The sequence below is a fragment of the Camellia sinensis genome, chromosome 7, assembly GCF_055761805.1.
Source record: "Camellia sinensis isolate YWXY chromosome 7, ASM5576180v1, whole genome shotgun sequence".
Lineage (NCBI taxonomy): Eukaryota > Viridiplantae > Streptophyta > Magnoliopsida > Ericales > Theaceae > Camellia > Camellia sinensis.
In genome coordinates this window covers 73,839,441-73,862,988 of record NC_138967.1, presented here as the reverse complement: position 1 = coordinate 73,862,988, position 23,548 = coordinate 73,839,441, and the positions used below count along the sequence as shown (strand labels likewise).

General features: G+C 37.9%; 1 protein-coding gene across 6 annotated transcripts in view; it reads right to left on the bottom strand.

Moving 5' to 3' along the window:
• LOC114257548 (putative phosphoinositide phosphatase SAC9) overlaps window positions 1-22,197 on the bottom strand; it is a 64,173-nt gene extending 41,976 nt beyond the window's left edge. For 2 of the 6 annotated variants that reach the window (XR_014335498.1, XM_082878212.1), the window contains exons 1-5: window positions 21,945-22,161; window positions 10,783-10,891; window positions 9,748-10,346; window positions 6,306-6,438; window positions 3,955-5,171 (exon numbers count right to left, since the gene is read on the bottom strand). Coding sequence is in view for 4 of the 6 variants with exons in the window: in XM_082878212.1 (XP_082734338.1) it covers window positions 3,955-5,171; window positions 6,306-6,438; window positions 9,748-10,346; window positions 10,783-10,840 (2,007 nt within the window). In the remaining 2 variants the exon portion in view is untranslated. Of the gene's footprint in view, window positions 1-3,954; window positions 5,172-6,305; window positions 6,439-9,730; window positions 10,347-10,782; window positions 10,892-21,944 lie in introns of all 6 variants that reach the window. The other 4 variants (XR_014335499.1, XM_082878213.1, XM_082878215.1 and 1 more) reach the window with 3 other exon arrangements.
• Window positions 22,198-23,548: the final 1,351 nt, after the last annotated feature.

Genomic DNA, 23,548 nt, shown 5'->3' with positions numbered 1-23,548 from the left:
CAAGACTCTTCCCTTCACTGTCAAGGGATGCTACATCCAACTCACCATGAGATTCCCCTTCAGACAGTTGGAATTGACTAGAGACCCTCCTAATAACTTCTTCAACCCATGAAATAGCCTCTGACCCCCCCCCCCCCCCTAAAATTTTCCCCTTTTCTGCAATTCCTTCCCCTGAAGCTACCCTAGATCCTAAAGACACTCCTCTATGCTCCCTCAATAATCTCCTTGGTCATCACTAGGGCTCAACCTCACCATTGGTGATTCTGCAGCTTGTTTTCCTTCCTTCCTAGAAATAGACAGCCTAACAATGCTACACCACCAGCACAGGAGAAGAGAGAATCTTACCTTGGACTATAATGCTTCGGGCCCCATCTCCTTATGAACAACAAAAGAGGAGACCTCTTCTCTAGAGCAGAGCAGCTGCAGAAAAAATCTTGTAGGACAAAGCCCACCTAAGTACTGGCCATCTTTTCCCAAACCACACGTAGACCTCTTCGTTCTAAAGGTAAATCAACACTTGGCCTATAAATGTTGTGTGCATGCACATAGTTTAAGCAAGGTACAAATTAAAGATTAGAAACTAACATCCCAACTCAGCACTCAGTAGCAGCCATTTCTTAGATTTCAAGACCCATATGATGATCGATTTAGGGAGACTAAAAGTTAGGGAATGGAATGATCTCATTCCCTTTTATATTAATCAAAAATAATTTAATTACAAGAAAGCCCTAAGGCATAAAATCAGGGACCAGCTAATTACAGCTTAGGTAAATAAAACAAATAAATATAACATTATATTATTCTAACACTTCCCCTTAAGCTGGTGCGAAGATATCTCTCATACCCAGCTTGTTAAAGATGTCACGAAACGGTTTACTCCCAACCCCCTTGGTGAGAATATCCCCTTGGTGACAATATCAGCAAGTTGTTCACCAAACTTCACAAATGGAGTACATATTGTATCACTAGTAAGTTTCTCCTTGATGAAGTGTTGATCAATCTCAACATGCTTTGTCCTACCGTGTTGAACAAGATTGTGAGTTATGTTGATAGCAGCCTTATTATCACAATATAGCCACATGGAATCCATCTGGTTAATGCCCAAATCACTCAACAACAACTTGATCCACAAGAGTTCACACACCTTAGGCCATGGCTCTAAACTCAGCTTCTGTACTAGATCTAGCAACCACATTCTGTTTCTTATTCCAAGTAACCAGATTTCCTCCAACAAAGGTACAATGCCCCAAAGTAGATCTCCTATCAGTTACTGATCCTGCCCAATTAACATCCATATAAGCCTCTGCACTAAGATGATCATGTTCGGAAGAATAGAGTCCCTTTCCAAGAGAGGATTTTAAGTATATCAGAATTCTCATAACTGCCTCCAATTGTATTGCATGAAGAGAATGCATAAACTGGCTAACTATACTAACTGCAATAGCAATATCAGGACAAGAATGAGATAAGTAAATAAGCTTACCCACTAGTCTCTGATAGCTCCCTCCACCAACAACCGCTCCTCCACTATCATCACTAAGTTTCTAGTTTGGCTCTAGTGGCATATCACAAGCTTTACTTCCAAGCATCCCAGTCTCCTTTAACAGATCAAGCACATATTTCTTTTGACAAATGAAGATTCCATCTTTGGACAGAGCAACCTCAATACTTAGGAAATACTTCAAGCTTCCCAAGTCTTTGATTTCAAACTCCCCAACCAAATACTCCTTCAACCGAGGAATTCCTTCAACATCATCTCCGGTAAGTACTATGTCATCCAAATATACAATGAGAGTTGTAGTTTTATCATGTGAGGAATGCTTAACAAATAAAGTGTGGTCAACTTGACTCAATTTGAATCCATATCTAAGCATTGCTTGAGTAAATCTCTCAAACCAAGCTCTTGGGGACTATTTGAGACCATATAATGATTTCCAAAACCTACACACCTTACCCTTTGTTTTAAGGTCTTCAAAGCCAGGAGGAATGTCCATATCACCTCTTCTTCTAGATCACCATGTAAAAACGCATTTTTCACATCAAACTGGTGAAGTGGCCAATCTAGATTAGTTATAAGAGAAAGGAGTACCCTGACTAAATTCATCTTAGCCACCAATGCAAATGTCTCTTGGCAGTCTACACCATAAGTCTGAGTAAAGCCCTTTGCCACAAGTCTAGCCTTGTAACGCTCAATTGAACCATCTGCTTTGTACTTCATAGTATACACCCACTTGCATCCCACAGGTCGCTTGCTCTTAGGTAACTCAGTCAATTCCCAAGTGTCATTCTTACGGAGTGCTCTCATCTCTTCTATCATGGCATGTTTCCACTCAAGAGTAGCAAGAGCATCCTGAAAATGATTAGGTATACTAACAGAAGAAACTTTGGACACAAAAGCTTTATAAGAAAGAGATAAACTAGAGTAGAACACAAAATTAGAGATAGGATGTTGAGTACAAGACCTCATCCCCTTCGCTTGACAATAGGAATATCAAGATCAGAATGCTCGGAAGTCTCAAGAATATCAATATCAGTATACTCAGGAGGAATAAGAGTTTTAGAGTTACTTAGACTCTCATCAGAAGAAGAAGATAACAGTGGAGGATCAGAAGTGGTCTCTTGTATCCAAGTAACTTTATGTCTGTCTTTGTCCCTGACATGAACTCGCCCTTCCTCGAGAGCATTAGATTCTATATTTCCAACAACAGTTGGTCCACATTCTACATTTTGAACCACCGGTAATGTTCCAGGAACTAATAAAGATCTAGGAATCTCTTCACACCAAGGCTCCACCTAAAGGGATGACTAGGACACCAGAGAGGACAAGAAGTAGGATTGGGACTCCAAGAAAGTAACATCTATAGAAACAAACCACTTGCGAGACGGTGGATGATAACACTTATAGCCCTTTTGAGTAGGTGAATAACCCAGGAAGACAGAGATCCAATTTACCCCAAGAAAGGGAATGATTGTGAACCAATCAATACATAACCACCAAGGGGTCATCCTAGTTGGTAAAGGAGTTTGCTCCTCTCCTTACTGATTAGGGTTCGAATCCCCTACTACTCAAGTGGAAGTCCGACAGTTCAGGTGGATCGGCTAGCTTCCCCCAGTTTGGCTTGTAAGGGTAAATCCTTAGAGTCCTGCCTTGGAGGTGTTCTGTGCATCAAAACAAAACAACAAAAAAAAAAAAAATCAATACATACCCAGAACCAAAGTCCCACAGATACCTCAGCAAGAGCCGACAGAGAGCGGAGAGCCTGCTGATGGAACCGAAACAGACAGAGGGACTATCAGCTGGGCAGAAGGACTACCGACTGGTCCTGGTGAGCCTCCAGTGGCAGTCGGTTACGCCTGGGTGGCCTTCGGCAGTGGTCAACTAGGCCTAGGCAACCTTCATCAGTGGTCGACTAGGCCTGGGTGGCTTCCAACAGTAGACGAGTGCGTCTGTGGGAGCTTTAATGGCTGTCGTAACCCTTAGGCAGACCAAGTAGGTGATCGAAACTTGTTGGGTGGCTATGTGGTGGTTGTGTAGTGGCTGGCTGAAGGTATATAGGTTTAGGTATATGCCTCTGATACCATGATTGATTTAGGGAGAATAAAAGTTAGGGAATGGAATGATCTCATTCCCTTTTATATTAATCAAAAATAATTTAATTACAAGGAAGCCCTAAGGCATAAAATCAGGGACCAGCTAATTACAGCTAAGGTAAATAAAAACAAATAAATATAACATTATATTATTCTAACATATGATATTGCGTCAGGGTGGGGGCGGGATGAGATAAAAAAAATAAAAAAAGGTATAAGATAACAAAGAAACATCTTTAACAAATGATTAAGCAATACAGCGTGATATCGTTAATGTAGTGTGAAATGCATAAAGCACAATGAGTAACATCAAACAATAAAAGTACATTTGGATCATTTGAGAAAATCAACAAAATAACATACATGTAAAGGCTGAACAGGAACTGATGGAAGATGCTTGAAAAGCCTCAATCCAAGAAACATCTCTAACTGCTTCTGACGAGAGCTATCTACAACTGCATTTTTATATCTCCTCTGCAAAGTGATTTTCATATTCTGCACTGCAGAAAACTGTTTAAATTTGCCAGCTTCCTCATTAAAGATGCTTAGAATTTGGCTGTGCATAGCTTCAGAACCAGTATACAATGTTGCATGAACATCACCGGCAAGCAGGAAAAGATCAGCCAGTTGAGATATTGGTGACAAAATTGTTGATCTCTTAAACTCCTCAAATGTCATATCAAACCTCTTCCAAGGTTTGTCTGGACATGGATGATTCCAGGTGGTGGTCCTAGTATTGTGATCAATATAATATGTTTTCCCTGTTACTGCATCAGATCGTTTCTCCCAGCCTGGTGGCAGTGGGGCAGTATATCCATCATAATTATTAGTAGACTGAGAACCAAATGCGAGATCACTGTCAAGAGATATCCCTAGCCGTCTACATTGCTCTACAAAAACTTGGAGAGAACCAAAATAACTAGCAGCATTGGTTCTATCCAAAGAATCTGCACAGTTAAAACGTATAACTCCGCTTTGATGTGATCTCAGGCAGAATGCACCATCAAAATCATCATTAAAGATGATTTCACCACTGCATTCATTAATTCGCTCACGAGAGGGCAAATAATCCCCCTCACAAATGCCTACAGACACTGTGTGTGCCTTTAGAAGTTTCCACAGTCCTTCAATTGTTTGCTGCTCACCTTTCAATTTTATACTGGCATGCCAATCATAGTTTACCAATTGAACTCGAGTGCTAGGAAGTTTCCCAGTTGATTTGATATAGTTCATGGATTCCTCAAAATGCTGCACTAGAATGAACTCTGATTTTCCCTCTGCATTTCTAAGCAAGTTGATACACACAATTGGAAGCAAAGCATTTTTCTTCTGATTCCCACCAACAGCTGCATCTAGGTTCAGTGCACCATACCTCTTACTTAACCTCTGATAATACTGTGCACTTCCTTTATAAGGATCTTTATCTGAAACATATATTTCTGCTTCTGCTGCAGTGATCTTTAATTCTGCCCCCCACCAGATCGGAATCGTTCCTCGTCTCCAAACATACGTGTTGAATGGAACACTTTGACCAGCCTTTTTTGGGACCCATACGAGTTGCTCACACTCAACTTCATTGCCTGTCAAAAGCAGTCATCAGAGGATCCCAGAAATTCATTTAACAATAAATAACTAAGATACATGGCAGGAAATAAAATCAATGGCACAAGATAAGTGGCACAAAGTTGATTGTGGGTGGGAGGGGGAAGGAGACAGTGAATGGATACATACAATGAAATGTGTATATATGGAAATGTGTTTTAGTATATGAGGGGAAAAAAGGTTGAAAATGATACAATGCAATCTGAAGAATACAAAATTATATATCAGAACTCCAACTCATTAAACAGAAATAAACTAGCCCAACGTTAACCCCCAAAATTGTACCAGAGAAGCCAATAAGAAAATCAAAATGGATACTTCTGTGGCATATGAATTAGTATGTAACAAAATATAGATACATCCCCAATCTGTTTGACACTTTATGTGTTGATCCTGCATTGCAATCACTCACAAGCTAAAACACGTTAGAGTTTTTTCGGGTGAATGAAAAAAAAGAAGGCTAAAGTTAGCATTTTCCAATGTATCACTCATCTAAAATGACTTAGATGACCTAGATCAAGTAAAGGTGAACAGCTAATCTAAATTACAGGGGTCAAGAAAAGGTGGATTTTGTCGATGAATGTATGTTTTATCAGTACAAAAATAGAATGGATACAAAAAACAGTTGCAGTAGGCCAGTATTAGTTTCCTCAATTCCTTACAATGGCATTGATTTTTTTTGGGGGGTGAATACAATGGCATTGATTGTAACGATACCACAACACAGACATGCATGACGTGAGCTATTAATTTTCATCTGAAGCATATGTACATAACAATGAACAGTAAACAAAGACAATATAAACTTAAAAAAGGGCCATTTAAAAAGAGCAAGCATGCTGGAAGACAACCCATATGTGCAATTATTCCTTCAAACTAGCATATGATAGTTCAAAAGATGGGGCGGCCATGTTGTCAAGGCACCCATGGCTTTTGCCGGGGCAAATTTGGGTGGGAGGGAAAATGTACCCTTTGAATAAGATGAGAATAATCTATTTGAGGGTAGTTTTTTCTTTCCACAAAAATTGGCCATGCCAAAAACCTAGGCTGCCTTGGCTATCGGACCACCCTAAAACAATTTGAGCTTTAAGGAGGTTAAATAGCTATGTTACCTGTACTGAAGCATGAATTTAAGCCCCTTGCCAAGTATCGAGTACCAGGATGCAGCCTGCTTCTTCGAGCAGTGAGAGCAACTATTCCTTCTTGCTGACCTAAACTTCCAAAAGTTCGACATTCTGCAAAACCCTATACATAGGTATCAATTAAGCGAACATTAAAACATGCCGATTTATTTTTAACATAACCACAGTATTTCATATACCATTTTGACTCCATGGTTTTAGGCACAGTGAATCATTTAATTGTGAATTTAAAAACAATAGATGCTACAAGGCAAATTAAGCAGTAAAAGCAAGGATAATGGTGTCAGATCACCAATTGTTCCAAAAGCTTAAATTGTTCTAACACCCTTCCTTACGTGCAACTCTATCTTGCATGTTGAGATGCAAACATTTTGACACAGACCTGGCGGCAACCCAATACTTGGAGCAATTTGACCATCAAATTGCAAAATAGTAAGTTGCGGTCAGCCCGACATTGTCATAAATGCTTCAAAAGATCCATGTTCGATCCGAAACAGTCCAATGATCAATACTTGCATCTTTGTTGTGACCTAAAGCGAATTTGAAGCAGATTCCATTATTTAGGGCTCCGATTTTGCAATTTTATTGTTATTGGAAAGATTATGTGAAGATAGCTTTAGCTAGGTTGGCAATTTCCAATGATGAACGAAACCTCTGGAGTCTGTACTTTTAAGGCTTTAGGTTAGTGAGATTGAATTCACCACTTCACAAGATCTTCTTCAGCAATTGACGCAGTCTTTGGTTTCATTGCTGGCAGGTAAAAGACCCATCTGAACCACTGCACATCACTGCCTTATATCTCACTTGCACATAGGCACCAGCCCATCTTAGGACTTCGATTTTATCTGCTCTGATTTCTCCTCTTGACATTGTTCTTTTGAGCCCACTTGACCAGCGCTCTACAAGAACTCAAGAGGTCCATTTGCTTAGTGGCCTTTAGGTGCTCAAGCGCTCTACCTTTTGGGTAAGGATGCTTGCTCAATGCCCTACAAGCACTTGAACACTAAAACTACCGAGACGTGCACTCGCATTGTCGGCTTATGTTCAACTTTTTTATGACCTTTGTGCTCCTGTAACCCTGTTCGTTTAAAAGTCACCATTTTAGCATTTTAAGTATGTTAGTGATGTTTATTGAAGCAATTAGACCCACTTTCTATGTCTATAGTTGCTTCATGACATGTTCATCAAGACTCTATTGATGAATCTCATTTGGTCTTAAATCTAGAGCATCAAATTATGAATTGATCTCATTAGTCTCATCTAGATTGATATAAAACTCATCAGAACCTTCACAATTCACTCTATGTCTCATGAATACCATGCTAAGAGGCACGGACACGGACACGGACACGGACACGGATACAGATACGGATGTGGACATGGATACGGATACGGACACGGACACAGGACACGGTGGTTTCAAAAAAATTTGGACACGGACACGGCGGGCACATAGCCATAAAATATGTTTTCAAATATTTGTATTTGCTATCTAGATTAATATTTCATCCACAAACAATCAATATTAACAAAAACTAACTCTAATTCTATAAATAAATAAATTTAAAAAACACTTTTAAATTAAAACTTACAGTTTATATATTTTTATGGATAATCTATTAAGTGTTTAAATTTAACGAAAAAAATAATAATAAACATTCAGCATTCATTAAAAACACTAAATAAAATGAGCGAAAAGACAACTTGGCATGTCCCTAGTGTGTCCCCGAAGTGTTAAGTCCCCAGAAAATAAATTAATTAAATGAGGGGACACGCCATGTGGTGTGTCCCATACGTGTCCCCGAAGTGTCCGCGTGTCCCCAAAGTGTCCGTGTGTACAACATGGATACGGCACTTGTTTTGAAGTGTAGGTGCTTCATAGATACCATGTATATTGAGCAACAAAGCCATTGAAGACAAAGATCAATGCAAGAAGCTACCTAGAGGATATTGAATCTACAATGTGTGATGGGGTCAATGCCACTTCAGAGCTGAGATAAAGCTTGATGAAACTTGTGGTGTACTTAATTGTTTGTAAACTTGCTTAATTGATGGATTGATTCATTGATTGATAATCGAATTTCCTGGAGTTCTCTTAATCACTAATTTAATTTTAAAATCGGAATTGATTTGAAAGATTTCACCAATTCACCCTGCTCTCTAGGCACAAAAACTTCGATGTTTAGAATTTCAATTGGCATCTGAGCAGTTAATTAGAAGCTTAACTGGTTTGATAGATCTTTTGTTTTGAGTCCATGGAGATGGATTCTAAGAGAGAAGGTGGTATCATGTCTACACCACCATTAGTCAATGTTTTGGAAGGCTAAGAAGAAGCACTTCCTGAAATCTCTTGTTGAGCATGTTTGGTCCATTCATTCAATACAGAATTGAGACCCTTTATGTGATTGAACTGGAAACAAAAGAGAAAAAGGTAAAGACCAATATGCAATGAGATCAAACTGGCATTGATAATATGGGGTATAAGGCATTTTCTGCAATTTTCAGAGTTGTAACCCCTAGTGAGTTCAGGTGCATCTCTAATTGTGAGATAGCTCAAGATGCTTGGGACATTTTGATGTTTACCCACGAGGGTACCCAAACTGCGAAGGAGTCTAAACTTCAAGCCTTGACCATGAGGTTTGAGGAGTGTAGGATGGTAGAATATGAAACCTTTGACCAATCCTATGCTAGACTTAGTGACATAGTGCCTGCCACTTTCAGTGTAGGAGAAACAATTATTGAGGGGAAAAAATGTGAGGACAGTCCTAGGCCTCTTCTGGGTGTTTTAAGGCCAAGGTCACAGTCATAGAATACAGCAAGAATCTCATAGATTCTCTCCAAACCTATGAGATCAATATGTTTCTTCTTAGAAAGCCTAGTGAAATTTCAAGGAAAGGAATAGTTTTTAAGGTGGGGAGGGAGGAAAGTGTGATCTTGGGAGATGGTATGGAGATAGGTGAGGAAGATATAGCACTTTTTGCCAAAATTTTCTTGGGCAATTCATTACATATCAACAAATCAGTAGTCATAAAGCCATTATTTGTCTTGCATAATTCTGTGTCAAATTTGGAAGCCATCTCATTACATTAACATGTCGCGCACAGCCTGCCCTCTTAATATCAAAATTTCTTGGTACTCCATTGTAACATGAAGGTCACATATGCTAAAGTAGTATGCACAAGCAAATTAATAATCCAAAAATTAGCTTTGAAGGATTAATAATCAATATCATGCAGAGATTACAACACTGCAATCATTTGTACAGAAGGTAAAGGCACTCGCCCAATATTTAGAATGACATTGGTGAAAGAGCATCAAACAATCAGCTAGAAAACACAGAATTTTTTATTTTATTTTATTTTATTTTTTTTATAATTAGAAAACACTGAAAATACCATGTATAAACCAAAACCTGCAGAAGAATGACACAATGCTGCGGCAAACCAATGTTTTTGAAAGGCGTTGAAAACCATCCATTCCAAACAAATTCATCATCAGGATGTTGCAAAGGCATACGGCTTGGAAAAGGCCGAGTAATATCTCTTGTTTCGCAAAAGTAGTGCTTTCCATCAATATCAAGTTCTGTCAATTCTTGAGCATTCTTTGTTTCTCCTTTGCCCTGGGGTTGAGGATTTTGAAGTGAAATTTTGATCCATTGGCTCTCGGTCACCGTACATATACACCCCCCACCAGGCAAATTTGGAATGCTGGGAGTCAACCTTGTTGCAATAAGAAGCAATCCAAAACTCCCTAGGGCTGCATAACCCAATATTGCCCTGGCATAAGCTATACTCTTGCAAAGCAACTTTGATCCATTAGTAATGTAATCTAAAGCTTCATTTTGCGAGCTAAAGACATCATAACCCAGTTTCCCAGTATAGCGAAGTGCTCCAGTTGTTGGGTCAACATAAATCACCTGAGTGTCACTCCTAGAAGACAAGCTGACAACAATATATACTTCACTAGAATCCAGTGTAACCACAACAACAGATGTGTCCCGAAAATGACTGGCTGCAATGAACACCGTATAACATGTATGAAAAGCAAATAACAAAGAGAACAACATATGCACATCAATAAAAAATAATCAAGTACTCTAGAATTAATGCTGCAACCAAGTCAAACTTTGTACTTAACATCAAGATCTAAGAAACTATTGATTCTTCTATGGAAAAAGATTTAAGAAACCAAGAAAGATCAGTTTCTTAATCAATTGAGAAGGAATCTAGTAGCAGACACATTCAAACATCCCATCTTTCAAAATTAGTAAGCATATCCTGTGGCAGAAAGTGTATAGTATATATATATATATTGGATAGACATGCCCATGGCAGAATAATAAAGAAGTCAATATGACCTTGTAGAAGGTAAATATGGTAGAAAATCCAAAAAGGCCATCAGACAAAGCCAGTCCCCAATAATTGAGGGGGGTAGACTGGATACACACCTAACCTTTGGCATAATATGCACAAACACAAAGTGGCTGCTCTTAGACTCAATTCCATGTCTTTCACAACCAGTAGCCAGACGATTCACCAATGCACCAAGCAAGGTCCCTTACAAGTTGCAGAAACAACCACCCCACCCAAAAAAAAAAAATCATATTAATAAATAAAAGTTCATGATAGTACAATAACGGATAACAAAAGACAAATATGGGGAAAAGAGAAAAAAATTAAATGCAAGAAAAAGTTTTTTGACGCTATCAACGAGGAAAATGATTGGAGTTGAGTTAGGGTGACAAAACAAGGTAATAGGTCTACAAAGATCTCTCACACTGTTGAAATTTTCCCTGGTTGGCCAAGATGATGCTTGAAGCTTTGAAGTCTCAAAGGGGAAGGGGTTTTCTAGGCAATATGAGAAGAAAGGAGTTGATCTGCATTATGAAACCCGACTTTGGTGATGTATGGGCAGGCTTTGCTAGAATGATGAGGGATTTGGATTCAATTGGGAGGTTGAGGAAGAAGGGTTTGATGATGTTGTATACTTTCATTGATTTATCTATGGATCTTAAGAATGCTTTTCTTAATGGCCATCTCACTAAGAAGGTTTACATGAGTCCTCCCCCTGACCTTCACCATTCATCTAGACAGATTTGTCGTCTTTGACGTGCTCTGTATGATTTGAAGCAATCTCCTCGTACTTAGTATGATCGCTTTCAGACAACTGTTACACTGCTTGGGTTTAATCATTGTGCCCAAGACTGCCTTGTTTCTCCTCCACACCTCTGCTGGTTTTGTTGCCTTATGACTGTATGTAGATAATATGATCATCACTGGCTCTAGCTCTGACTCTTCTACTATCTCTGAGGTCAAACAACATCTCTTCCACACTTTCGAAATGAAGGATCTAGGACAATTGCAGTATTTTCTTGGTATTGAGATGATTTCTTCTCCCAAGAGCTACTTGCAGTCTCAAGCCAAGTATGCTAACGAAGTTATTCACCGTGCCGGTCTTACTGACACTAAGATTTCTGATACCTCCGTTGAGCTTAATGTGAAGCTCAACACTACTGATAATATCCCTCTAGATGATTCTACTTTATATTGAGAGCTTGTAGGTTGCTTAGTCTATATAATGGTTACTCACCCTGATCTTGTTTATGCTGTTCATGTGGTTAGCCAATTCATTTCTACTCCTCGCTCTACACATTGGGTTGCTTTGATTTGGATTCTTCGTTATCTTCGCATTGCTATCTTTCAAGGCTGCTTGTTGTCTTCTACTCCTTCCTTGGATTTGGTGGCCTATGCTAATGCTGATTAGGCTGGTGATGTTAATGATCGTAAGTCCACTTCTGATTTCGGTATGTTTCTTGGCAATTCCTTGATTTCTTGGAAAAGAAATAAACAAACTGTTGTTGCCCATTCCTCTACCAAAGCTGAGTACCGTGCTATGGCTCATGTTACTGCTGAAGTTGTCTGGCTTCATTGTCATCTATCTGACTTGGGCATCCCTCAGTCCTCTCTCTACTGTGACAACCGCAGTACTATTCAGATTGCCCATAATACTGTCTTTCATGAACGGACGAAGTACATTGAGATTGACTGTCACTTCATCCATCAACATCAGCAATCTAGCTCCATCTCGCATTCTTTTGTCACTTCGGCTCTATAACTTGCTGACTTCTTCACCAAAACTCACACCACTACTCGTTTTCGATTTTTTCTTGACAAACTCCCAGTGTTTTCTGCTAAAACACCTTGAGTTTGAGAGGGGGTGTGAGAATATATTGTATATATTCGATATTTGGCGCAATTCTAATTGTGTATATATTAGGCATGATTGTGATTATGTAAATCTTGTATTTCCTTTTTTTGGTTTAGGAGTTAGGGTTATATAAACTAAGGTCTTGATGTAATCGAATATAATTGAATATACAAGTTTATAAAATATATTCTCACACATAATAGCTCCAATCTCTAGGAGAGGCGCATTTCGAGGACTATCTAAAAAGGGTAGGTTGAGGATTCAAAATTGTCTTGAAAACATATGACAGGTTTCAGTAAACTCTTAGGAGTGTTTTTATGAGGGGTTTAAGAAGAAGAACACGCAACTTTTTGAAGCAATTAAAGCAACAAGACAAGACAAATATGCAGATAGAAGGTTGCCAATGAGTGGGAGTGGGAGTACAAGGAGCACATCAGGAAGATAGTTAAAAATTTTAGTGTACAATGAACTATGATTGCATAGAAGGTGCATAGGTGAAAATACAAGTGCGCTTAGAAAGGGAAGGGGATTGTTATGCATATTATCATGAGGAAAAAAGTAATCAGTTGAAATGTATGAGGCCTTATGACTCCTGGTATTTCCTAAAAGATCAAAAAGTGGATGTGTGTTTATAGGAGATGAAAAATGGAAAATATATGGACATTGAAGAATTAGAAGTATTGGGGGAGTAGGTCAACAGATAGGGAGTATTTAGGGGTTGTGGACAAGTAGTGCTTTTATGTGGGAAAGCAAGATGATAGCTAGGGAGGAATGCAATATTGGGACGTTCTTTGTCTCTTGTTGTTTAAATGAATAGACAATGGCTTTATGTGGATTGTTTTCGGGTCTTTATGCCTAGTAGAGGATGCAGATAGAAGGGATATGTGGGAGGAGGTAGTAGCTATTGCTTTAAATGAGATGTCACACGGTCAGCTACCCGTGAGTGATTTTAACATTGTCCACTACCCGTCCGAACGATCTCATTGCATGCATATCTCTAGACCTATTGAAGACTTCTCCAAGTTTGTTGATGAGTTCGGTTTGATAGACCTCCCACTAGTGGGGGTTGTTTCACTTGATCAAATAGCAAAGATGGTGCTTTCAATGTCTCAAATAGACAGATTTTTTTGTTTCTTTGGATTGGGCATAACACTTTTTTAAGATGGTCAATTATTTGTTACGGGAGCCAATATTGGATCATTTCCCATTATTACTTTACAACTGGCATAATTAAAGGGGGAGATCATTGATCAATTAGAAAATATTTGGTTCAATGGAGCATTTCCAAAATAAGGTTGGGGTACAGTGAATTTATTCAGTGCAAAGAAGTTCGAGTTTGTTTGGGGCCAAAAAGATGACATATTGAAGAAAGATTTTAAGAAGTGGAAGGAGGAGTTAGAGAATCTGAGGGTTCAAAAAGCAGGAGTCCCAGAAGACATTTGTGCTTTGAATAAATTGGAGAGTAGTTGGGTCTTGTTTGAGGGGGGAAGCTTTTGCAAATGCAAAAAAGGAGTTTGCTAAGATTACAAAGATGGAAGAGATTAGTTAGAGACAAAGTAGAGAAAACCCTGGCTTCAGAAAGGAGATAATAATAAATAAAAAAAACTCATTTTTTTCCCATAAGATAGCAAATGCTCACAAACAGGTTACTTCATTAATAAGATTTGAGTTAGGGACAATTTTGAATTTAAAGGAGAAGCATAGAAGTGGAATTGCACGGTTTTATGAGGGTCTCTTTTCATATTATGGGTGTTGGAGATTCAAGTAGATGGTGACAGAGGCCTAGAGTATAGGGCATGGAATTCAGCCACATTTCTGATGAGCAGAGGATTTGGCTAGACTGTCCTTTCTGTGAGAAGAATATCATTTTGGACTTGAAGTCCTTAAATGGGTACAAGGCCCTGGGCACTAAACAAACAATTCTGGCATTTTCCTAGCATTGTTGGGTGGTGGTCAGAGAGGTGATATGATTGGGAAGAACTTGAATAAGTCTTTCAAAGCATTGATCCCCAAAAGGGGAACAAAGGAGACAACAGATTCTGGCCTATCAGTTTGCTCAAAGGGGTGTACAATTTTGCTGAACGTGTTAGCTCGGCAATTGAAGGTAGTGTTGCCTAGTCTCATTTCTAGGTCTCAAAATGCTTTGTAGGGGAAAGACAAATTTAGATATGGTGCTAATGGCCAATAAAGGTTTGGATCAAGATTGCGGAGTGGGAGACCAGAGTTGATTTGCAAGCTTGGCATTGAGAAAGCATATGACCATATAGATTGGGAGTTCCTTCTTCATGTGATGAGTAGGATGAGATTTGGTGTAAAATGGAAGGAGTGAATTCCGTTTTGTATCTCTACTGTCAGACCTTCAGTTTTAATGGTTCTCCAATTACTTTCTTTCAAACCTCTGGAAGGTTGTGCTAGGTTAAACCATAATGTACTATCTCTTCAGTTTATTTTAGGCTTGGGTGCTGTATGATTTCAGAATGGTTCTGCATATTCAATGTGTAAACTTTACAAAGGAGTACATCAATTTATATAACCCTAAACCTATGACTGCAAAAGAAAATACAATCAATTGGAATATTTACAGGACCACAATCATTCCTAATTCCTAATATAGAAGATACATACAATATATGCAATATATTCTCACGCCCTCGCTCAAACTCAAGGTGTTTTAGTAGAAAACACGAAGAGTTGGTCAAGAAGAAACTAAAACCGAGCAGCAGTGTGAGTCTTGGTAAAGAAATCAGTAAGTCGCAGAGCAGAAGACACGAAATGAAGTGAGATAGAATGGGACTACGGATGCTAATGGACAAAATGACAATCAATCTTAATGTACTTCGTCCGCTCATGAAAAACAGTGTTATAGGCAATCTGAATAGCGTTGTAGTTGTCACAATAGAGAGAAGTCGAAGAAGACTGAAGGACACCCAAATCAAACAAGAGACAGAAAAGACAGACAATCTCGACAGTGATATGCATAGCACAGTACTTAGCTTCAATAGTAGATAGAACAAACAACAACAGGTTGTTTCTTTTACAAGAAATTAAGGAACCGCCACGAAACATACAGAAATCAAAAGTGGACTTGCGATCTGTAACATCACTAGCCCATTAGAATTAGCATAGGCCACCAAGTCTAAAGAATAGGTAAAAAAATCATAGCAAGCTTTGGAAGATAGTACCATGGAGATAGTGAAGAATCCGAACCAAGGCTGCACAATGCGTGGAACGGGGAGCAAAGACAAATTGGCTGACCACATGAACAACATAAGCAAGATCAGGACGAGTGACATTCAGATAGACCAAGCAACCAACAAGCTCGCAATAGGAGGTAGGATAATCAAGTAGAACACCATCAATATGATTAAGCTTTACATTAAACTCAATCGGGGTATCAAAACTCTTAGTGTTAATAAGGCCAGCACGGTGAATAATTTCATTTGCATACTTAGCTTGAGACAAAAAATACCCCTTAGGAGAATAGGCTATCTCAATACCAAGAAAATACAACAATGGGCCCAGATCCTTCATTTCAAAAGTGCAGAAGAGATGTTGCTTGACCTCAGAAATAGCAGAGGAGTCAGAGCCAATGATGATCATATCATCCATATAAAGTAACAAGGCAAAAAAACCAACAGAAATATGGAGGAGAAACAAAGTAGAATCTTGAGCACAAGGATGAAACCCAAGCTGAGTAACAACAGTCTGAAAGTAATCATACCAAGCATGAGGAGATTGTTTCAAACCATAAAAAGCATGCTGAAGGGGACAAACCTGTCCAGAGATATGAGAAAGGCTAGGGGGAGGTCGCATGTATCCTCAGTGAGATGCTATTAAGAAAAGCATTCTTAACATCCATCTAATAGAGAGGCCAATGATGAACAACAGCTACAGAAATCAAAGTACAGACAGTAGTCATTTTGGCAACGGGCAAAAGTCTCCTCATAATCAAGACTACAATCCTGTGAGAAACCCTTGGGCGAGCTTTGTAGTGCTCGAGAAAACCATCAGAATGAGTCTTAACTTTATAGACCCATTTGCAACCAACAAGATTCTTGCCTACGGGCAAAGGAACCAGCTCCTAAGTAGTCTTTTGCAATGCAGACAACTCATTCTCCATAACTCGAACCCAATTAGGATCCTGACAAGCCTTCTTGTAAGACTGAGATTTTGAAAAGGAATGAATAGCATAAAAGAAGGTGCAACGTGAAGGAGAAAAACAAATTCTAGCAAAATCACGTTTTACCACAGCATTATGTTGACGAAGGGGATACCGACAATCATCAGGATCAGTGTCATCAAAAGTAGTAAGATTAGCAGTGGGGAAGGAAACAACCAGTGGGGAAAGAGCCTTGCGACGAGAATAAACTAATAGTGGAGAAGGAGAAGGAGAAGTAGAAGGAGCAGGAGAAATGGGAATAGGAGGGGGAGTGGAAACAAACTCATGAGGAACAATAGAGATGTACTCATCAGGAGAGATCTCACCTCAAAAGGAAATTGATCAATGTGAACCAAATCCTCTTTGAAAACAGGGGCAGTGATAGGAGAAAGTTGAAAGTAAAATAGACATTCGAGAAAAGCAACATGGTGGGAGACATAAAGGCGACAAAAAACAAGAATATAATAGCAATAGCCCTTCTGAATAAGATTGTAACCTAAAAAGACATACAAGACAGACCGAACACTAAATTGGATCTTATCTTTACAGGAAAGAAGAACAAAACAGGCAGACCCAAAGATGCAAGAAGGGAGTAATTGGAAACTTAGGAAAACAAAGCCTTATAAGGAGAACGACCAGAGAGGAGAAGTGGGCATACAATTAAGAAGAAAAGCAATAGTAAGAACTGCCTCACTCCAGAACGGAGCCGAAACATAGGCAAAGAGGAAAAAAGACCAAGCAATCTCAAGCAGGTGATGATGTTTACACTCAACCCTGCCATTTTAGGCAGGTGTATCAGAACAAGAAGTTTGGTGAATGGTGTACCCAAATTGGCCAAATACGCACAAAACTCAGTTTTAAAGTATTCCTCACCCAAGTCAGACCACAACATTTTAATAGTAGACCCAAACTCTACGATGATCATAGATTGAAAAGTACGATATATCTGGTATAAGTCTAATTTATGAGTCAAGTATAGCGAGTGCAATCATCAACAAAGGACATATAGTAAGCAAAACCTCCTTTGGTGAGAACATGAGGAACCTAAACATCAGTATGGACTAAAGAAAACGGTGTATTAGAAATAGAAATACTTTCCTTAAAAGGTAATGCTATCATTTTGGCAAGTTTACACCCCCGACATTCAATAATTTGATTAGGGAAAACTTTACCTAACAATCATGAGTGAGCCAAAGACAGTAAATGGTCAACAGACAAATGGCTTTATCTAGAATGCCATAAATAAAATTGACTCGGCTAAGAATCTAACTGATAGGAAGAAAGAGCAGTCGGAGAGGTAGACAAAAGGAGATGCAAGTTTTCCACCACATAAAGGTCTCCAACTCTATAATCAGTCCCAATCTACTGCTTGGATAACCGATCCTATACATAATAGACAGAAAAAAGAAAAGATAATATCAAAACCAAAAGCATCAAGCTGACTGATAAAGAGTAAACTGATAGATAACTAAGGAACATAAAGGACAAATGGAACAGTGACGACAGACAAGTCAGATGGTAGGACAAACCCTATGGATAAAACAAACATATCAGACCCATTAACAACATTTATAGTAATAGGAAAGGAAAGGGGAATACAGTTTTGAAGTAAAGAGAGATAATGAGTCATATGAGAAGCACCAAAGTAAAAAAGCCAGACAGAAGAAGAGATACTAGAAGAAGACCCAAGCAAACCTAAATGAAGAGAGGTAAGTGCGGAGGCAAACGAGGATAGCTGGAAAGTAAAGAATATATGTTGAAACTGAGCAATCTGAGCACTCAAGGAAATCAAGTCATAAGCAGCGAGAGGCTAAAAAGTACTTGATGGAAATGTGCGAAACTAGGGCTGAGACTGTTGAGAAGAGGAACGGCCTTGCTTGGGACAGTTGAACTTCCAATGTCCCTTCTAATGGCAAAACACATACTCATCTAACACTAGAGGCCCCTTCTTGGGCTTGGCAGAATAGTAGAGTTGATAAGGAGACAACATCGACAATAGTAGTGGCTGAGCATGAGCTAAGAAGACCGAAGGAAACTAAGTCTGACAATGAGACGGGTTTCCTCTAGGAAAAGTTCACGAACCATAGTATCCACATGAGAGAGGAGAACAATGAAGGATGGCACTCCTGATGGCCTCAAACTAAGGACAAAGAGTCGTTAAGAACTGCACCAAACGACCCTCCTCTTGGAATTGCAAGTAAGCATCAAGTCCCTTAATGCTAGATGGTTCCATGAGGGCCAACTAATCCTAAAGACCCATCATCTCAATGTAGAAATCCTGAATAGACCGATCCCGTTGATGAGCACTCTAAATAGCTTATTCCAACTCATACCTCTGGGCAAAATTGGACTGCTAATAAACTCTCAATAAATAATCCCATACCTCCTTGGGAGTAGTGTATTTGGAAAACATCATCTCAATACAATCTTCCACGGAGTTGTGAAACCAAGTCCAAACATGGAGATTGTCGCAATCCCAAATGTCACAAGCAGTCAAATATCCTTCCTGTTTCGAATCCGATGGATGAGACACAAATCCAAAAACATACCCTCATTTTATTCAACCAAGAAGAAAATTCATCATAACACTGGCCCAATAAGCATAATTGACACCAGTGAGTTTGCAATTGATGGCTTGGATCTAACATTCTAATAAAACAAAAATAGAGAATTGATGGGTCGAAGTATAATAACTCAAAAATTGGTACCAAGTAACCAGATAATCACAAACACAGGGGCTAAAATGTAAATAGAAGCTTTATTACGAGGTCAACATAGTGAATCAACAAAAGAGGAGAGACCACGAACATAGGAGAAGACCACAAACATATGCGACAACTCAACTAGGTGGGTTTCTCGAACCAGTCGAACCAGACGAGGGAGGAAGAAAGAGCTATCATGAGTCATACATAGAGGAGAAGACCACGAACAGGTGCACCAAGTCACCCAGATAGGCCTCTCGAACCAATCGAACCAGACGACCCAACCAAATGGATCAAACGAAAAAACCCAGATGATCGAATGAGCCAGATGAGCGCGATGGGTCGTGATGAACTAATGCAAAAAACAGAGTAAACTCAGATGCGGTGAGCAGATGGGTCAAATCCCAACGAACCAATGATGGGTCGTAGGATGGGTTGAACAAACAGAGGTTGCTTGTTCAAACTCAGATGAGTACGACCTCAACAAACCAAAAATCAGGACCAGAGGTCTGATACCATGTAAGATTTCTAAATGGTTTTGTATATTCAATGTGTAAACGTTACATAGGGTACATCAATTTATATAACCCTAAACCTATAAATGAAAAAGGAAATACAATCAATTGAAATATTTACAGGGCTATAATCATCCCTAATTCCAAATATAGAAGATACATACAATATATGCAATATATGCTCATAGGTGGTAGGGAAATGTTTTACACAATCATTCAATTCTACAAATAGAGGCCTTGTTCTCAAGCACATGTCCATGAATCTGAAAAGAATAAAAACACCCTTTCTAAGATGGCAACGAAGAAAAGAAACGGTCATCAAATTGGAGCCCTAGGCAAAAGTATATGAGCTATTTAATTCATCAAAGCATCCCAATGAAGAGAAAAAAAGGGCTCACATCCCACCCCATTACCTACATTGGCATTCTCCTTGCCCTAGAACAAGTAGAGGCTGCCCCAAGCAATGGAAGGTCTATCAAATTTATTTCTCTTAACAAACTCAGCTGAGAGCCTCATCCATCTAGTAAGCCAAAAAAACCAATTATCTTAATGTGATTGGCTAAATTAAAGCTTCCACACAAGTTCAAAACTTTAGAGGCCAAAACTTCCTCAATGAGCTGAAAGCTGGATTTAGGTAAGTCCTCACTCTTCCTAAGAAATTGAATCTATAAAAACAAACACCACTAATATAAGACATGAGAGCTATGAAACTAGCCCATTCTTGGATATTTTTTCAAGAAGATTATGCAAAAATAAATTAATAAATAAAAATTAAAATACAAGCATATCCTTGGAATTGTAAATCACGGTATTTTAGAAGGTTACGTAACTTAGAAGTCTTTATTATTTTGTCATTAGATGCAGATTGTTATACGGTTTTGGGTAGAACTCACCCCAAAAGCTAGCTATTAAGATGAGAATGCCCTCACGCTTATATGCTTAATATTACTTTAGTACTCATGCAATGTGGGACTTCGCGTTATCCCAAAAGACGAGTCTATGTAAAATACAATTGTATGACATCTATTTCCAAAATGCTAATTGTGGCAGATAAGAGCACTTCAGGTTTTGAAAATGATACTAGGGTTCAAGTATAAGACAACCATATAAAATAAAGGCATATGTCATAGGAAGATTTTGCGTATAAATAAAAACAACATTTGTGCTCACTTCCAACCCTCCAAATATTAATGACCATAAAGGTGCTATTGTCGACAAAAAATTTTGCCACAAATGATGATTTAGAAGTTAATAAGGGTTTGTTTGGGAAATGGGTATTTTAGTGGCTTTTTGGTTTTGTGGCTAAAATATAAGGTGGAAAAAAAATGAAGTGTTTGGGAATGGCTTTTTGGTTTATTACAAAAAAATGTGCAAAAGTAAAAAGAACGGGAATGAATCTTTTACTTTTTTATGAGTTGAAAACTTTTTGGCATTTTGATTATTTTAGTTGCTTTTTTACTAAAATTTTCTCATCCCGAACGGACCTAAGAAAATTTAATAAAAGACAATCATATCACAAAATTGGGGTTCTTTTACAATGGTTTAGAAATATGCATCATTCCACCTCATGATGTTAAAATACCCAACATGCAGGACTGTCGGATAGAATTGGAAACAAAATTATTTATACACTAAATCACTCCGTAATAAGCGCTCCGAACAATATGATTAGGAAAGCTCTTTACAGCTGATCCAGAAATTATTACTGGAAGAATCGATTTTGAACACAAATTAAATCACACTATCTATGGAGCGCGACCAATAATTAGAGATTGGCCACCAAAAATTTATCATTTGCAGTTTAGCAATAAATCAAAAATGATGAGGGGTTGCAATCAATGGGTGTTCAAAATGTAATGCAGATATTTGGAGGATGTATCAACAAGTTAACATAATGAATGTAAAATATGAATTAGACACGCAACAAAACACAAGCATTCATAAATGTAACAAGACATAAAATTATCATATATTCTCTCTCTTCTCATCACAACCAGGAGAGAGAGAGAAGTTTGAAGGGACTCACAAGGTGATTCCATGATCTCTGTGTGGCGATAAATTTGATTTGGTAGTTAACGAGAAAGAGAGAGAGAGGGGTTGACGATTGGTGATGAAGAATTACCAAGCAATCAAGCTTTATGTTTGTTATGTATTGTGAAGGAAAATAGAGAAATTTTTATATCGATTGATTCATCGCCAGATTCATATGGTATTTATTCATTCATGGTCTCTCACTCATCTCCACACTGCTTTTGCGGGGCACTTGGATTGGAAGATTCGGATTAATAATATCCTATGACTGTTTATCTTTGAAATTACCAATCCCCTTCGGAGATGTATCCGATGGCTCACGTTTGTTAGGATGAAAATGGTGGAAAGTAAAATTAATAGAGAAAAATAAAGGTAATGTTTGGTTTAGTTTTAAATTATGATTTAGATGAAATATGTTAATTTAATATATTTTTAAGGATTGATTATACTAACACTCCTGAAGTTTAGTTGGATTAAATCTCACCTCTTGACGTTTTAAAAATTATATTCGCACCCTTATAGTTAATAGTTTCATTTCGCAATCCTATTACTTATATAAAATGGCAACCTTTGTAAAAAAATTGAGAAAATTATATTAAAAAAAAAAAGTAAAGCAAATTGAAGGGAAAAAACAAAACAGAGGAAGTAAAGCAAAGAAAAAAAACAGAAAGTACACGAGTTCAATCTCTTCATTCCATCTAAATAATTACAATGCCAGGGGAGTCAATGTAATTTTCCAAACGTTAAGGGGTGATATGTATTAAACTAAAATCTCAAGAGAGTAAGTGTAATTTATCCTATTTTAAAATACAACTCAAAATTACTTTCAAAACTCCTCTCTTCTCTCTATTTTTTTTTTTAATTATTATTAACCAATAAATCAATCACTTTTTGTTTCTCATCTCTCATCTCACATTCTATAGATCAATCAATAAATAAATAAAAAATTACAAATCATCTCAAAACTATTTTCAAAACTCATAACTGAGCAAATTTACTGGGTTCGTTTGGTTTGAATTTCCCAAAACTTTTTGAGAAAATTTCTCTACAAATGAGTTTTCAGAAAAACTCAAACCAAACAAATTTTTCCAAATTTTTTTTCCAAAACTTGTAAACCAAACAAGTTTTCCAAACAAATCTCTCTCTCATACACATCAAATCAATCACTTTTTCCAAAACTCTCTCTCAAAATAATTTTCCAAAACATCTTTCCAAAAAAACCAAACCAAACAACTTTTCGTACTTTTTATCTCCCAAACTCATCTCCCAAAATCAAACCAAACAAGCCCAAATCATGATTCAAAAACTCAAAACTCAAAATACAACTCCACACTTAAATCATAATTCTACAACTAAACCAAACAAACCCAAAGCATGAAAGTAGTGGAAGTTATAAGAAAATTAATTTTTTTTATACAACTCATAATAGCATGCAGTGTGTTTGGTTTCAATTTTATGGATTCAATTTTCTGGAAATTAAGTTTTTTTATTTTTCGTGTTTTTTTTGTTTTTAGTGAATATTTTTAAAATTTTAAACGATTTTTATACTTTTTTAAATGCACCTTACTTAAATGTATCTAACAAGGAATAAATATTTGT